Source organism: Alligator mississippiensis, chromosome 12 (assembly GCF_030867095.1).
Source record: "Alligator mississippiensis isolate rAllMis1 chromosome 12, rAllMis1, whole genome shotgun sequence".
NCBI lineage: Eukaryota > Metazoa > Chordata > Crocodylia > Alligatoridae > Alligator > Alligator mississippiensis.
In genome coordinates, this window is record NC_081835.1 from 54,716,945 (window position 1) to 54,734,471 (window position 17,527).

The window sequence follows — 17,527 nt, forward strand, 5'->3', positions numbered from 1 at the left end:
GGGGCTGAAACTGGCAACTGGACAGCCCCAGGATCAGAACCACATCAGTTCACAGATCATGCTGGGCTGTGGGCACCCAGCTTTCAACTTGCTGGTGCAGAGGAGCCTGGGATCATGAGCCCTGGACCACCGACCCCCTCACATTGGCAAGTAGAAATGGCATGACTGGGATATGATCCCCGATCCTGAAATCTTTCCATGCACATGTGGCACGCCAGGAGGCATGATTGTTGGGGGTAGGGATCAGGTCTCATTGCACCATTAGATGAACACATGCCAGGAAGCCTAAGTAAGTTAAACTGGTGAAAGGGCAGACGCTACGGCAGTACAGAAGGGAAAGGACTAAGCAGTTATATCAGAATAATGCTGGTATAACTTTTATGTCTCCCCATGACCACAGAAAAGCAGAGAGTTGTAAGCTCCTAAGTGCCTATTATAGTTTTAAAAACTTTAGCATCTAACTCACTTGTACAGTTTTGAAAATATGAGTTCCCGTGTCTGCCAATGTAGGATTGTGTCCTATATAACTGTTTGAAGAATAGGAACCTCCCTGCATGCCCGCAAAAAAAAAAAAAAGCAAAATCTCTGATCCTATGATCCCATATTTACTTCTAAGACAATATCTTTACAGAAAGCCTTAACTTCTGAATTCTTTGAGCCTTTAAAATCTCAAGTATAATCCAGTAGGAATTTCTGTAACCTCAAATTTCCTTTTCTCCTAAAAGCATGAAAATAAAAGAAAAACACCTGAATGCATTCTCAGCCTAGAGAAACGAATGCAATATGTGTCTGTTTATTCCAACGTGCAATCAGTGAGCCGATCATAGGTGTAGAGGTAATTTCACATTGAAATAAACATGTTATGCGCATTTATCTGAATGCCTAATCATTTAAATAAATAGAGCTGCATTTATTTTGCTGGGTGCAGGCATCTATCTGGAATGCTGCACTCTGGCTATGCTTGGCTTAATAAAGAAAACAAGTGTAGGGCACAGACCCACTGTGCAATCTTAAAATCGCTTCCAAACCTTGTTATTGCTTAACAGAGATTTTTTTTTTTTTTAAATATAGCAATAGCAGCAACAAAAAGCTCATGGATTCCCACAGAGAACGGGGTACAAGGATAATCTGAGGTTTTTAACAAAGTCATTCTGGCATTATTTGAACGGGGAAACAGTGGACACTTGTTTTAAACCCTAGACATTTCATTTTCTTGCTCCTATAACTCACTAAAAGCCCTATTGGGGGACGGGGGGGTTTGGAAAAAAAAAAATCCCCGCCCCAGCCCTCATTTTGTACTTGTTTCTTTTAATTGCCTTTGTGTTAACAGACGGCGTGGGACAATTCAGTTTAACTGGAATTTTGCTGACAAACATTAGACAATAAAAGAAAATAGAAAGTTGGGCTTTATTTAGCTGGAAAAATTGCTACAGTTACTGTCACTGGTGGCTGGATCAAGACAGGGGCTGCACCAACCTAACCCCGTAGTGTAGACAGAAAGGTGTTGTATACAACCATTCAGTTTATGGCAATCCATCTCAGGGTATATCCCATTTCAAGAATAAGACATACCCACCTAGCCCAGTTTCCTGTCTCTGATCATGGTGAGTAGCAGATGCTTTAGATGAAGAAACCAAGAAAAAGCATGTGTATAGTGATCCATCCTCTATCTTGCCCTCCCGGTTACCAGTGGTCAGAAATTTATATCCCTATATTTTATAGCCCCGACGGATCAATCCTCCATGAATCTGTCTAGTCGTTTCCTAACCTGGTTATATATACGGCAGTTGCACATATTGTCAGAAGGTATTTGCATCAGTGTAGTGATGCTAGTGGTGAGCTTGAACTCCCACCTGGCCACATTCTGCAAGAGCAGCAGAAGGAAAGGGACCCATGATCATTGATCACTGCTTCCTAAATCTTTAACGTGACTGATACTGGGGATGAGGGAATAGATGCTAACAAGCTACTGAGCCAGTTGATATAATCACTACAAAACATTGCTAATGTTTCCCACATTTCGCTGGCAGAAAAGAGCAGTCCCAGGCTGGGACATCTTTATCTACAGGTTGATTGTGAATTACTGACAGCAACAATCCTTCCTCGTAGACTGATTTAAGGTACTTCAGCCATCATACACCAGGGGCAACACAAGGGGACACAAGCTGAAGGGGTTGTTTCTTCTGCCTCTTAAGAGCTCCTGCTACTTTATTTTTACCTTTGCTTCGTCTCCGGCTCCTATACTGCTCAGTGTAGAAGGTCAGTTGAGTTTCATCGTCTGCCTCAGAGCCAGAGTTTCCTTTAGCACGTCCAAACCCGATCCCACCTGCAGAAATGAAAGAGGAATGTCAGCACTACTGTCTTGGATGCTTAATAGCAAAACTCAGCTGTGAGCTCCTCACCGGGAAAGCACCATCCGGCTGCCATTCCTCCCATCTCTTTAAAGCCCTGACACAAACGCGTAGTGCCATAGCGCTCTGTTTCTCCAGTCGTGGACCAAGACCCCATTGTGCTAGGAGCTGTACGAATAGAAAAAGAAGACCCAGAGAGTCTACAAATGAAATATCTTTGAGAATCTTGAATGTTTAAGCTGCTTTCCTATAGACCCTTGTACAGTGAATGCCACATAGATTTGTATACTGGACTCACAGAGGCACAGAAAGCACAGGTAAAAGGCAGCATGGATAGTGGATAGGGCACAACGTTGAGACCTGTTTTTCATTCTTGATTCTCCTATTGACTTTTGGTGTGACCTTAGGTAAATCATGTTCCCTCTCACAATGCCTGTTCCCCTCCCAGCCTTTTGTCAGGTCTTTTAGATCAGAAACTTATTAGGGCAAGAACTGTATCTCATCATGTATCTGTACAGTACCTATGGCAATGAAGCTCTAATGCTCACTGGAACCTCTAGGCCAGTGGTTTTCAAACCTTTTTAGACTCAAGGTACTGCTCAGAAGATACCAGCTCTTAGCTTGCACCCATTTCTCAACTATGGAAAAACAACAGACCAACATTTCAGTAGCAAAGGACCCAGAAAGACCACAGCAGGTCAAAGAGTTTTTGACACTACGGGTTTCTATTTGAAATCTATGGGTCTATCTTGTGAATTATATGCAAGTGTTTGCACACCTGGCATATTGCAAGGCACCCTTAAAAGGATCTTGTGGCACCCTGGTTGAGAAGGACTGCTCTAGGCACCATCATAATACAAATAATGGAGGGAAAACAGCCTTTTCCCTCAGTTCACCCAGTCAGAATCATCCTTCTGTTTGGATGTATCCAGTGAGCAATAGGCAGTTTCTGAAAGGTGACCCCCTTTGTTAAGTAGGAAAGAGTACCCAAAGTTTAAGGTATTGATGAAATGAGGAACACCCAAAAACACGCATACTCATTCAACCACCCAGTTCCTCTCTATAACCGCTTTAAATGTCTAGGAGCCGCTGTGTTTAAAATAACCCAACACTCTAGGAACAGAACTGACACGAGCCTTCCATCCTTTTGGAAAGTTAAAAAAGAAGAGGCCTCCAGGTGTTGACAGTGGCCCTTTAAATGGCCATTAAAATATTTTACTGTTTTAAAACTCCTTTAGTCTAGGCAGAAGTACAATGCACGTGCTTCTTGGCAAAGGAACAGTAACTGAAAGTGCCACCTTATGCCCTGTGAAATTCTTAATCACCTCAATGAGGTCAGGGTGGAAAGAGTTGGGGAAAAGCACTGAGCTGATGGCTCTGAAGTTCAGAATCACGATCTATCAGCAGAGCTGATACGATGCAAGCACGGGCAGAACTGCCTGTATGCCCACACCAGCCTGCCACTATCCTGCTCATATGGGACATTTCAGACCTCGGCTTCTGAACCACGACTGTACACATGGATGGGGGAAGAGGGTGTCAAAGTTCTGCAAGCCAAGGAAGCCCATTAGACTACCACAGTTATGGCATTTTAGTATCTGTAAGCAACAATGCACAGGGCAGCGATGTAGCCAGTCACATCCAGCTCCTTTGATGCCCCACCTGAATGGCCAGGATCCCAATTACAGCAGTGTTGACTGGGACAGCATTCTGAACTCATGCCTTTACAATGAGCTTTAATTAGCTCTACAACAAACCTTAAGCTTTTCAAGTCTCAGAGCAGCAGAGATTTCCTATGCCTGAATAAGGGTGATTGTGCCCAAAAGCTTGCAAAGAACTTTTTTTCAACTACTCAGTTGATCTAATAAAAGATCTCACACCTACTCAAAGAACCTTACCTGTCTACGAGACACTTCAGCCACTATGGCCTTGTGCCGATGATGGAGCAAGTGTTGTAAAGGGAACACTCACAATGAAGGAAGAAAGAAGGTCACCGACCAAGGTTACATTCAGATCAAAGGTAAAGACTAGGATGGGCACATTTAATCAACTCTGAGACATCCAGTCCCCTCCAGGGGAGAGGCACCATTTCAAATACATCTGCTAGGAGCCCAACTTAGAGAAAAGGAAGTAGTATGGTCAGTACAGCCACAGTGTCTCTCTCTTACAAAAGTACAGAAAGGCCAAAGTCAGATGCACCAGAAGAGCTACAGCTGGCACCTCCATGGCTATTACTTCTGTCCCAAGTATCTGTTCCATCAATAAGCAAATGCAATGCCTTATTCAGTCCATGCGTGGTGTGGCAGGAATGGAACTGAAAGTAGGTACAAAGGCAACTACAGCAGAAACCCAAAGGGTGCTTCATGAGCTGTACACACGAAGATGGACAACCTCTCTACCACAAGGGAACTGAGAAGTAGGACAGACACTAGCTCTTATTCTTCTGAAGACAAGCAAAAATATGCATGTGTTTAAGGTTAGACAGGGCTCTAGGGTTTTTAAATCTCACCCAAAGACTGACCCTTTTTGGCAAGCAATTTGACGACTTGGAAAAGAATGGACTGAATCAGGCCAGCTCTTGTTTGAACTCTGAACCTTGGTATCTCTAAAGTGGTAGATAGTCCTCTACAGGCCAGATATCACCCCACCGCATCACAACAGATCCCTAATTGTGGAAGCCTGACAGCAGAGCAGGGTCTCAGGCTTTGGAAGGGAAAGGAAGGAAAAGACGAACTCTGGTCAAAAAATAAAAATCACCGTTTGCCTGGAGCCTCTGGCCAGGATCGAGCAATATCAGTAGCTGTGATTTGCTGGTACTGCTCTTTCATGTACCCCCCCACAACACCCAGGCAGCCAGTGGCTGCACACTTGTTGCACAGAGCAGCAGCTGGTGCCGGGAGGCAGATATTAATAAGGCAAGGCTTCTCTTGGAGTTTGGCCTTGTGCTCGATGCAGGCTAATGCAAAGGCTTCCACCTGTCTCCGTACGGTGAGGAGCATGGCAAGCAAGCTGCCTGGAAGTTTTACCCCAACCGGCTCTTTCTGATTAATGCGCTCATTTAAAAATGAAAAACAAAGACCAATTAATACATACAAACCAGTCAACTCCCCACTCTGACAGCAACGTGCAGGACTGGCTGCTGGTCACCCTTCCTCCCTTCTCCTCAGTCTCTACTTCCAAGTCTCATCTACAGGTGCCAGGGGTGATGCAAAGACAAAATCACTATGTGCTTTGTCTGCAGGGGCCCTCCCAGAACAAGGCTTACTAGGGGCTTCTGAGCATCCCAGAGGCAGCCCAGGAGCACAGGCAGGGAGATGTGGAAAGCAAGCAAGCGTATGATAGCAGCTCTCAAAGGCAGACTGAGTGGAAGTGACACATCAGAACCAGCCTTGAAAGCTCCAAGGCAACCTGGAGAACAGAATGACCAATTAAGCCCCCTGCAGTGATTCAGGTCACTGCAAACAGTGACTGCTGCTTGGCATTTTACTACTGTGTGCGATTTAGGGCACTAAAGTGCAGTCATTAATTACCCAGCACTAGTTGAATATTTCCATTAGGGTCCTGAAAGATAGAAAATGGCTAAAACGGGAGAGCAATATTAGCAAAATATCAGCCTGCTGGAAGGGCTTTAGAAACTGTTCTGAGTCTGCAGGCCACCCGTGCTCACCAGTGTCATGGTGTAGCAGGCTTTGAAAACCATACCCTGAGGTTAAGAAAGCAGATTCTCAGAGCTGGTAAGCCATATCACCTTCATGCCCACTTGACATTTGGCATCAATGCCAGGCTACCACAGAGACACAGCACAGGACTGGTGTCAGACACACTCATACCACAACAGAGACTGCCCCTACAAACTCTCAGGCCAGCTGGCAGCCACATGAAGAGTCGGCATTTGTTTTTGGGAAAGAAAAGGGCAGAGGGATTTTGAGATTAAAGCTGTGTGAGTGGCAGGTGCAGGTCTGCAACAAAACATGAAAGTGAGTGGAGCTTGGTAAGTTCAGGCCACCTAGATACCTGGCACAGGGACAGCAACATGTTTGTCTGGACTCCAAGCCTTAGAGCTTAGGAGCCCAGCTTAGAAGCCTAAGCCAATTTTTGAGTCAGGAGTTATCCCGGCTTTGATTCAGAGCAAGATTCAAACACCTGAGAGAGACTCGGGGCAGCAAGAATCCACTTGGATGGGGAGCAGAAAAAAAATGTGACACACACCAACCTGAAAAAAACAGTCTCTCCTAAACTCATGGCTGCTGTCAATCTTATGCCACCCGGCAAGGGGTTAGGAAGTTCATTCTTGGACTAAGTACCCCAAAAAACCCCTCAGGTTTTGAGCTATAGAGGGAAGAAGCACTGATCTCAGCTCTTTCTTTGGCACCCCCGCTCCCACCCAACTTCCCCAAAGTAAGTTATTATGCCACACACGTCAACCACTGGAAAATGGGCTGTCCATGTCCAGCAAGCTGCGCAGGCAGCTCGTGTTCCAGCCCCCTTTAGCAGCTTTTCGTTTGTTTGCTGGTTGCGTCTCCATGATGGATGGTGCCGACATGTTAAATTACTCAGGCTGGATGTCTTCAGAGAGCCGGTGACAGAGATATTGCATTTTCTGATTACCTAGAACTGCGCAAGACGTATTAATATGGGACTTGAGAGACCTGTGCACAGGTCCCCAAGCTAGAAAGGAAATGACTCCCCCCACCCCTCAAGAATTGACAAAGGTCATCCAGCTGCCAAAACAGCTGGGCAGGAGGGCAGGCCCCCTTTGAACTACCTACAAATATCCACAAAGACCTTGACGATGCATCTTTCTGGTAACTCAGTGGCTCTGCGCTTCCTGCTACAATATGCTTCTGCACCTAAGAGCCTGGCAGAACTCAACTGAGGTCACCTGTAGGGAAGAGAAACCCATGGTAGCAAGGCTGCCTCCAAAGAGTGTGACATTATGTATCCCAGCTCCCAGAGTCTTGCTTTAATTTCCCGTCGAGTCGTTTAGGACGTGGGATTCTCTTCCCTATCTTGTCCCAGGATGAATCCGTCCCCTCTCACCCATTTTTTGATAAGGGGATGCCTTGGGTTGGCGAAATAGACACTAGTATCCCAGCTGGACTAATCCGAGCAGAAGCAGCTGTCAGAGTGAGAACAAGGCGACCGCCAGATTAAAGACAAGACAGTCGTGCCTTGTCAGCAATTCCTTTAGTTCTCTTAAAAGGGGGGGAAAAAACTGTCGAGTAATAGAAAAAAAAGATTCTAATCATTGCAACCAATTACAAAGCAGAGTAATCACTTTAAAAAGAAAGAGAGTCTGATACAGCAGCAGGACCTTTGCAAAATGATGTATTGATGAAGTATAGTATACCCCATGCCTGGCAGAGCATGTGCAGTGCTGCAGAGATAGCTGGAAAGCAGTCCTCTTGGCTCCGGAGAACAGCACATGCTCTTACAGTAAGAGTCATGTCAAGTAGCCATCATTAGCAGAACCTCACTCCACCTAAATTTTCTTGTAGCTTAGGCACCCCCCCCATATTATGTCATCCCCTCCCTCTCCCAAGGCACAGACCTCCCTTCTCTTTGCCCTTTTTCTCCTGCCTAAAGCCAACCTCATTTCCATGACTTCTTGCTATATTACCCTCTACAGCGAGACTTCTTACTGTGTGACCCAAGAGCTACAGCACTGTCTCTCTTTACCTTCATTTCTCTATTTTGTCTATGAATCCCACTGCTAGCCCCTGTTAAAATAAAATGCCATCACCTGGCCAGCAACAAAGTCACACCCCCAGAATTAAGGCTGCTGCTTCCTAAGAAGCTTAAGGGAGTTAGGTATCACCCCAGTGAATGTTATTGGAAAATGATCTCTCTCTCTCTCCTTTCATTTCCTCCGAACGTTCACAGCCTGCAGCTGTCTCAAGGTAGGGCCTGTCCCTAGATTTTCCAGTAGATTAGTGCTTTCCCCCTCTGTTTATGATAAAAACTCCCCAGGGCACGGACCTTTAGCTTTATACTGTACTTGTTGGGGCTAAGCATCTAAAGTGCCCTCGTAGCCCACCTATAAAAAACTGGGCATTCGCTTAGTTTGCCCATGTCCTACATGATGCATGGCAAAAGCATGGATAAAACCATACTTAAGCACACCGTGTTTTTGGTGCACATGTGTGTGTATATGAGTCTTCTGTACGGGGGAAAAAGCACACTGCATTTTGTTTTAGGAAATGGGAAGAATGAAGTAGAGCAAAAAACCCAGAAGTGCAAGCAAACCCCTCCATCTCACTCTGGCACCTACCTGACTTCACTCTGCAGAGATCTCTTTGATGTGTGCTACCAAGATCAATGCTGACTTTTTGTCACCCCACCCCACCCCTCGGCACAAAACACACAGAGGTGACATCCAGGGCCGCTGCCCCAGTCACCCTCCCTCAGTTATGCTACTGCAAATATTAACTTCTCATCTTTATTTAATCTTAAGGGCCCAATCTTGACTCTCTAGGCAGATGCATCTCCGTGGGGACTTCTCCAGGCTTATGCACAGACTGTAGGTTTGGGACCTCTGACTCTGGCCATAGGAGTGGTTAAGGTTCAGTTTGCCTTTGTTTGCTTCCACCACCAGACCCTCCAACAGCAGATAGCGGGTGCCACCACTAAGCTGACAGGGCACATGCCCACTTCTGGCAGTTCCACTATGCATGAAGTGCCCTATGGCAAGGCACTAGAGGCTGACTGGACCACAGAGACCAAGTGAAGACAGAGGAGCATCCACATGCATCTCCTGCAGCTTCTCTGGAGGGCAGGATGACGGGGTGATAAAAGCGTTACTCCTGAAATGTTTATATTTGGTAGAGTTGGTCTGAGACAAAAATAAATGCAAAACTCTAAAAACTCTTGGTTCAGAGATGATACCTTTTATTAGATCAACTAAGAGTTAGTTGGTCTAATAAAAGATATCATCTCTGAACCAAGAGTTTTTAGACTTCTGCACTCCTGAAAGGTAGCACCTCTTGGCAGCAGAAGGCAGGATCCTTCATGTTCATTGCAGAGGTGTGAACGTACTCAAAGCCCTGCCAGCGGCACTCTGCTCTGTAGTCAAGCCATCACATCACTTTGAATTTGAGGGTGAAAAAAATAGGCAGAAATCACAAAGTGTCCTGGGGAGAGGACTGGGATGGATTCATTAAGCTCCCCATCCCCCCCCCCCCCCGCCCCCACCCCCCCACTGAAGGCAAACCCGGAAACAGCTCTGCTGAAATCCTCCCATGAGCCAGATGTCTCAATAAAGGTGCTCTTGTCTCTAATCCTGTTTGCAGATTTACAAGCTCGTTAATCCACTCAAACAGATCGTGTGTGGCTGGGGCAGGGCTCTCGCAGTTGGTTTTGAAGCAGATGTTAATTCAGACAGTGAACGAGGCAGGGGTCCAAGGAAAACATATTATGTGATCACGTAATTAAAGAATTCATCAATGCATACGCCAAAGACACCAGCCTTAACACTGTGCAGACAACTTTTATTTGGGCATACCCTACATCTTAAGTACCTGACTTTACACCCCAAAGCCCCAGCACTGACTCCTTTCCTCTGCCCCTCACCTCCGCTCTGTTTCAGTCCTGGACTCATCTCTCCCTCCCAGCAACTCACATCAGTCTCTGTAACTAGCCAGTTCTCTGATCCCTTGAGGGCTCCCCACCCAAGTGCTGATCTCCTACCCCAGGTTTCCCATCCTTAACTCAGTCTGCGTGCCCACTCATCCCCAGCCCCTCCAGTCTAATTTTCTCTCTGAATTCTAGTTGTCCAGCTACCCAAAATGATCCCCAGGAGTCAGTAGAGGAAGCCTGGAGAGCAAAGAGGAGGCCATCTTCTGTCTTCAGTTCATGTGCCCACGTGACATAGCAGCCTCGGCAGAAAGCCCAGTTCCTCCTCTGCAGGTCCAAGATGGATCATGCTCTGTTGCTCTGGACATAACATACATGATGCATTTGGCAACAGGAGCTGCAAGGGGATGAAGCACGCCCAGTACAGACAGCATCTTCAAACAATTTAGCTGCCAACTCTAACAAGTCTCTACTGAATGTCTGTGTAACAGGGAGCCCTGACCCTTTTACTGGAGAGCAGTGCAGCCCCATTAAAGACACAGTTTTTAGAGCCTAGTTAGCCAGGTAGTCAGGTCAGCTGAGTGGGGGCTCACATGACCAGAAGTGGGCTCAAGCCAGAGCTAGATAAGCCCTGGGGTTGACCCAGTCAAAGACGGCCAGCCCTGAGCATTGCAAAGCGTAGCGCTCCTGAATCTCCAACAAGGTTGGAAGAAAGCAGCTCTGCAGGCCGGGAAACAAGAAAGAACAACCCAGAGAGAGAGATACACACACTTGATAAGTAGGCAAGAGGTTTTCATGTTGTTGTTTTTTTATGATAAGGCTGGTGGTTTGGGACTAGAGGGGTGGTTTGGAGGTCCCATTAGTGTCCTAGCGGTTTATGCTTGTCTTTGGTCTTGGTGGGGGCAGGTTCAAGGCAGAGTGCAGGCTGGGACCCAGAAGCCAGGCATAGAGCAATGGGCCTGGATTGCAGGACCAGCCAAAGTAGAGGGGCAGGAGCCAGGAAGGCTAAAACCCCAAGAAAAAGGAAAAAAAAAAGACAGGCCTGGAGATGAAGGGACAAGTGTCCCACCCAACTGGTGACTCAAAATCAGTGAGGCATGGGGCATGGTTTAGGGGGGGTATGGGGCTGTGCAATTAGCCCTTAAGGTAAGGGACCACCACCTCCAGGTGTTCCTTAGACAAGATCTGGGAAGCCATGGGGCAGCCTCCCTTTTATAACCATAAGGGACATCAAGACATGGCAAATGACAAAGGAAGACTGTTTCTAGAGTGGGCAGGGTAAAAAGGGGAATTGTGGGCCCCTCCAGGGGGTTGCATCCACCCCGGGGGATGGCGCCCTGTTACAATCTATAAAATGGGATTTTTCAAAGATACATAACTTGGCTAAGGGGCAGAGTAGAACGCACCCTTCCTTCCACTCAACAGCTCTAGAGGTTTCCAGTAACTTTTCTTCCACAAAGCTATGTCCTGCTAGCTCATTCGTGGAAACAGGCAAACGGTTTTACCAGAAATGTTCCAAATAGTTTCTGCTCAAGGCAGCAGACATCCAACCTGGAAAAAAATCAGCTCCCAGGGGTCAAGTTTAACAAAATTATAAGTGAACAAAAAAAGGGGGTTGATAAGGCCATGTTGCCCAGCACTTCAACTGTAGGCATTGCTACGTGCACGGCAAGGTACAGCCTGTTGATATAATTAGCAGGCCATCATTATACAATCTGTCCCTCTTTCTGCAGGCCACACACCAGGTTTCTGAGCACACAGCGCCCATCTGTTTTTATAAATCCACCTCTTCCACCCACTATTCTGTCTTCCAAAGCAAAATGGCTAGCACCATCTCTCCCCTCCCCAGGGTCTTTTAAGAAAATCCAGTTTAACCATCAAGATTTTTAAGGTAAGCTCCACAGGGATTAGCCCTTTTTTTTTCTGGAGGGTCTCCAGCAGTACTTGGCTGAGCTAACCTTTACTGTGGCCTCCTGGAAGGGGGGAGGACAGGGGCAGGAGGTAGCAGGAAAGTTAGGAGAAAAGGAGTGCAACGGGGAGAGATAAAAGCCCTTCCTTTCTCCTTCTGATCCCTGAAGCTGGCAAAACAGAGGTGGACAGCTGCCTGCGGGCTTCAAAAGACATCTTCAACACAAGGCAGAACAAAAAGAAAATGTTCCTAAGGCTCCAAGAAGGAATCAAAGGCAGAGGCAGAAGAGCGGTGTCCCAGGGAGGGGGGCTTAGTGGCTCACTTGTCTAGTCATGCAATTCCAGAATTACCAGCTAAGTCTCTGTATGATTCCCCTCGGGGCTCAGCAAATTACCTGTGTGCTCCTGCTGGATCCCAGAGCCACATCAACGATACCTCATGGTAGTATTTCCCAGACTGTGGGCCATGCCCCATGTGAAAATCACACAGCTATCAGTGGTGCCCCTCGCCACTTCAACTGCTGATTGCTGCCAGCAAATGGAATCAGCTGCGAGAGAAGTGGGGGTGCATGTGCACGTGTGTGCGTGCATGCACATGTGCGCGCACATGCCTTATGACGATAAGCCTACAAACAGAACGTGCTCAGAGACCACCTTGCATTCTCTTTCCACACACTTCCCAGGCTTGCTGGCCTGTGGGCTGCATCTCAGTTTGCATCTCTTGCATTGTTCCTCCCCACCGTGCTGTGGGGGGCAGAAGGAATGTAGAGAGAACCATCATTAGGTGGTTCTGAACCTTAGGATTCAAAGGGGTTCAAAACCACCTAATTCCAAATTCACAAATGCCCAGCACAGGCTCAACTTCCAAGCTCTGCCACAAGCTTTGCCTGTGGCCTTGGGTATGTCATTTAGCTCCTGCATTTGTGTCTCCCATTAGTATACTGAGGATAATAGCATTACCCCCAAGGCTGTGGGGAAAATGCATGCATTAAAGATTGTGAGGCATTAAGATACTATGGTATTTTGAGGTAGGGAGGCAGTATCGTTAAAACTGCAAAACGTTTCCAATAGGCTTTTACCAAAAGTCGTGCAGATTCAGAATAATCGAGCTTATTGATAAAGTCTGCCAAACTCACCCTGTCATTTCAGAAAATGGGGGGGGGGGGGGGGGAATGCAAGCCACCTATAAAAGGGAAAAAAAAGGAAAGAAGGAAAAAGAAACAAGTCACAACATTTTGGTATGTTTTAAACCATTTTTTGTTTCAAAATGTATCTAAGTTGAATTTGTTTTAAAAAAAGAAGGCTAAATACAGAATGAAGGGCCTGGCTGTTTGTGTTGGCAGGAAAAGTGTGTGTGTGGGTGGGATGGGGGTGTGCACACGCGTGGGTGACTCAGCTGGAGAAAAAAGCAGAACAAAAAATTCACGGTTCAAGGAGGTTTACCTATAAAAGCCTTAAGGAGCATCTTTGCTGTCTTTTATTCCCAATGAAGGGACAAGGACAAACTAGGCACAGATGGTTTCTAAGTTCTAGCATCAAATCAACAAACCCATTAATAAAGAAAAATTAAAAGGGAATCAAGTCAGAAGCATGCAGCCATCTCAGTTATAGGAAAGGCTGCATTTGGAAATAGGATGACAAAACCAGGTTCACTGAGAAACTCCAACTCCTAGCTGCACGCAGATGGAGACAGACAAGGCTTTGCCAACACACTGTACTCTGCAACACATCAAAGCCTGCCATGCTGGGGATGGAAAGCCAAGGGGGCTATCTGGCAGGAGCAGGTCCCCAAGGGAAACATTTGACCTAACTGCAAGGCTCTTTTCTTCCTCTTCTGGGTCTTTAATTCCCCTCCTGGCTTGTGCAGCAGCAACTTTTGGTAAATTATGGCACAGTGGAGACCTCTAAAGTGCATTAAGATACAGCTCTGATCAACAATAAATTATCTCCGGGGCAGAATGATCTATTAATCACTTATTTATTTTAAAAGGGAAAGGCGCTCATTTAACCTTTTTATTTACCTTTGGCAGTTGAGATAAACACCATATTTCAGTGCTAGCTTTTATCCACCAAGCAGCTTTACGCTCAGAGAACAGAGTTCCTCAGGTGCCTATGGTAGATTTCACTTCGATTTGGTTCCTCCGTTCTTTTTTATCCCTAAGGTATCAAGAAGATTGTCAGCTCCTGTAAGAGCTGTGATGCTTTTAAACATCTGCCCCAGGAGAGGGCACCATACACCCCTCTTTAAATAAAACCAACTCTTGGTTGGTTTTCAGCCCTGTGTTCTAACTACCATATCATAGTCTTCCTCTGTAGGAGGTGCTGTGCTGTTTCAGCTCAGTTAAAATTGAGGTGTTTCTTTCTCTCTTCCTAAATCGGCCACGTGCTTGAATACATATTTAACTGAGTATGTATTCAACTGAATAAGAGATTCTCTGCTTCCTGCTTTAAATCACTACCTAGTAAAGAGATGTCTTCTGTTAAAAGTCGTTGTCATGTTCTACCCCAGAGCAGGCTCCATTTCTCACCAGAGGCCAAATCTGATAGGAATCACAAACTCCCAGTACAGGAACAAAGCCCATAGTTTGCTCTGTCAGGATGCAATGACCTGGAAAGTGCTCTGCATGCGTGTGCATTACACACACACACACACACTTTAAATAGGTATAAAAGTACGACTGGAAGAGAAACAGATGGAGAATACTCAACAAGGAGCACTGATTTTGCTACCACCTACATGGGTAGCCTGAAAATAGTAGGAGTTGGGTGAACCCAGATGGAGAGGTTGCTCGGATTAGACTAGCAAGGAGCACACATCCTTCAGATGGACACTACTAACTGAACTGAGCCAGGGAGTTTTTAGTTTGGCACCTATATTTAAAAAGTCTTTTCTTCTTGATGTTCACACAATAGGCACAGGGGCCTACAGCATGAACAAAGTGTCACTTAGACTTAGGCCATGTCCAACCATTATACTTTTACAGGTATAAGCTATGAGAAACTGGTCTATACCCATAACAGAACAGAAGTTTGGCACATGCAGACTAGTTTAAAATGACAAAACCGAAAGAATGAAAGAATCTAAGATTTGCACCCCTCCTCCCCCAACCAAAGGTGAATGTGTGTTCTGTTTGCTAAACTATGCCACTTGCAGAAAACCATCTAACTTAGATCAATTCTGCCTCAGGCTTTTTGAATGTCTGCGCCTAGCCTTAGAAAAGTTTCAGTGCAACATAATATGGCAGTACAACCAGACTGCCTTCTTCCACACCCCAGCATTAGCCCCTCATTTTTGTTCAGAACTAAGACTACCTATAACAAATTGCCATGGATTAACCCCAGATGACTTTGGCATTCCTCATCTCCTTTCTTGCTCCTTTGCAGACCAACCATAACAATACCTGGGGGTCCTTGAACACACAATACTTTATAAAACAAGGTAAAAGTTCCTCTGTCTTACACCTGCGGAAACTGAGATATGGAGAGGTGGAAGCCACATGACAGGTTCCTGCCACAGTGGGAAATAGGCTCCCTGCTGACTGATTCAATGGACTAGCCACTTCTACTATACCCATAATGCAACAGAGCCCTCTCGGCAACAAGTACAGTTTTGAACCATTTCCCGGCCACCTGGTTGTCTGCCCAGACTCTGCCTACTTTCAAACACCAGGGAAAATATCCTTTCCTCCATGTGTTCCTCCTGCGCCTACACTCCTAGTATCCTTTCTCTCCTTTTATTTATTAACTCTAACCATATTTCACTAGACAAATGTGTTTGGGGAGAAAGTTTGTATGAAAAAGGCATTATACAAAATAAAGTTATATTGTACTGTAAATGGAGAGGACTTTTTAAAGTAGATCTTCTCAGCAAAATATGACCTTTCCCAGAGCTGTTAGAAACACTTAGTGCAAAATCAGATTTAATGACAAGCAATAGGCACTGGTTTAAATGCACTTAGTGTGGGGATGGAAAGACAGGGAGGCTTATTTGTGATTTGTTTTCATTGGGTTGCACTCTCCCTCTCTCTAAACCCAGGCATTCGGAGTCCTTTGGAGCCTCTCTCCAAAGGAAGAAATCCTTTTGCCGTTAGCAGTTCCTGCAGAGAGAGCACTCCAGCTGTAGGACTCTGATGAGGTTAAGCATTAATTAAATCAAACTGCGAGAAAATAATTACACACATGCATCCATCAGGCCAGTGTCACTACCCGGTAACAAAGTTGGATGCAAACTCCATCAGCGGAACTGTCACGCTGTTGTTAAAAGAAAATAAATGCATCCCAAACCGACAATTTCATTTAGGGGGAGGAAAAAAAAAATCAGATTGCAAAGGATTAATGAGGCGAAGGGTTTGTGTTTGCAATTGGATGTAAAATGCAAACATAGTAAGTTGTGATATCATCATTTAACCTTAATGCCCAATAGCGCTCCAATCGCTAACGCGCCAGAGGAGCAATTAAATGCAAGCCGTAAAAGCAAACGTCCTAAACGGGAAAGGAGCTGAAGGAATGAGTGGAAGAGATCAGTCTAATGTAGCAGCATCATGGACCTTCTGGCCACGAATTTCACCAATGATTAAGAATGTGAAGAGGGAAGAAGGTTGAAGGGTGCCATGGAGGCCTTGATTTTCAGGGGTGAATGCTCAGTGCTTTCTGAAAATTAAACCGCTAATGTATACTGACTTAGGATCACAATACAACAAAGGCACTCTAAGTCACTAGCCCCTTTTGAAGATTGCAGTGTGTAATACATTAAGGTAGCATGCAGCTCTCCACTGAACCCACACGCAGGTGCAATTATGAGAGCAAAGGCTTACAGGGGGGCATGCATTGCAAGAAGTTCCACACAAAGTCTCTCCTCCTGACTGCAAGGAAAAAAGAAAACAGCAGACAAGAAAACAAGTGGAAATGTACTATGCAAGGCCCTTCAAGAGGCTGGGAACTGAAAGGAGATAGATCATTCTGCCTTCCACCAAGCACCTCACAAACACTAATGAATTGAACACACTTCTGAGAGAGGCATCATCCTCTAGATATTATGACTGAGGGAACTGAGGCTTAGGGGGACTAAATCACAGCCAGGAACAGAAGTCAGCCAGCCAATGTAATCCCCAGACTGCATTTTCCATCTCCTACATTCTCCTTTTAGTTTTTATCACCATGTGGCTCATGTACTGTATTATAGGTGAATGCCATCCTTACTACAGAGGGGGGCTTTCTCTACAGCACAGTCCAACCATTCTTTACCCTGACTGACAAGATGCAGGAAACAACAGATCTGGAAATCACAGAATGCAAACGAATCCCCATGTTCTGCCTCACCGCGTGGCATTGAGCCAGACCCTTGGGCTAGGGGCAGAGACTACACAAACTGGCTTAAGTGATCAGGAACTGGTTTAAACCTGTAACAGAACAGATGTTCAGTGCACATAAACCAGCTTGAAAATGGCTGAACCCAGTTTGAGATAAACCTGGTTGAATGTAGTATCAGACTTAACTGATTTGGGTCAAACTGGTTTATGCAATGTCTGTCCCAGACCTCTTGATGGTTTAAATTAAACCAGACTCCCCCAGCATTCCAACATGCTCTCTATGCATTCTGCTCCACAGCAGAGCTGGCCCCACCCCTCTGCCTTACACAGACCTCTTAGCATTAGCTAGCAGACCACATGCTGGCTGCAGTCTGTGCTGTGGCTGAC

At 45.8% G+C, this 17,527-nt stretch overlaps 1 protein-coding gene across 6 annotated transcripts in view; it reads right to left on the bottom strand.

Moving 5' to 3' along the window:
• Positions 1-17,527, bottom strand: part of ASTN2 (astrotactin 2) — a 598,926-nt gene that overhangs the window by 385,281 nt on the left and 196,118 nt on the right. For 4 of the 6 annotated variants that reach the window (XM_059715568.1, XM_059715573.1, XM_059715572.1 and 1 more), the window contains exons 5-6: positions 2,403-2,519; positions 2,219-2,326 (exon numbers count right to left, since the gene is read on the bottom strand). In XM_059715568.1, coding sequence (XP_059571551.1) covers positions 2,219-2,326; positions 2,403-2,519 — 225 coding nt within the window. The remainder of the gene's footprint in view (positions 1-2,218; positions 2,327-2,402; positions 2,520-17,527) is intronic. The other 2 variants (XM_059715571.1, XM_059715569.1) reach the window with 1 other exon arrangement.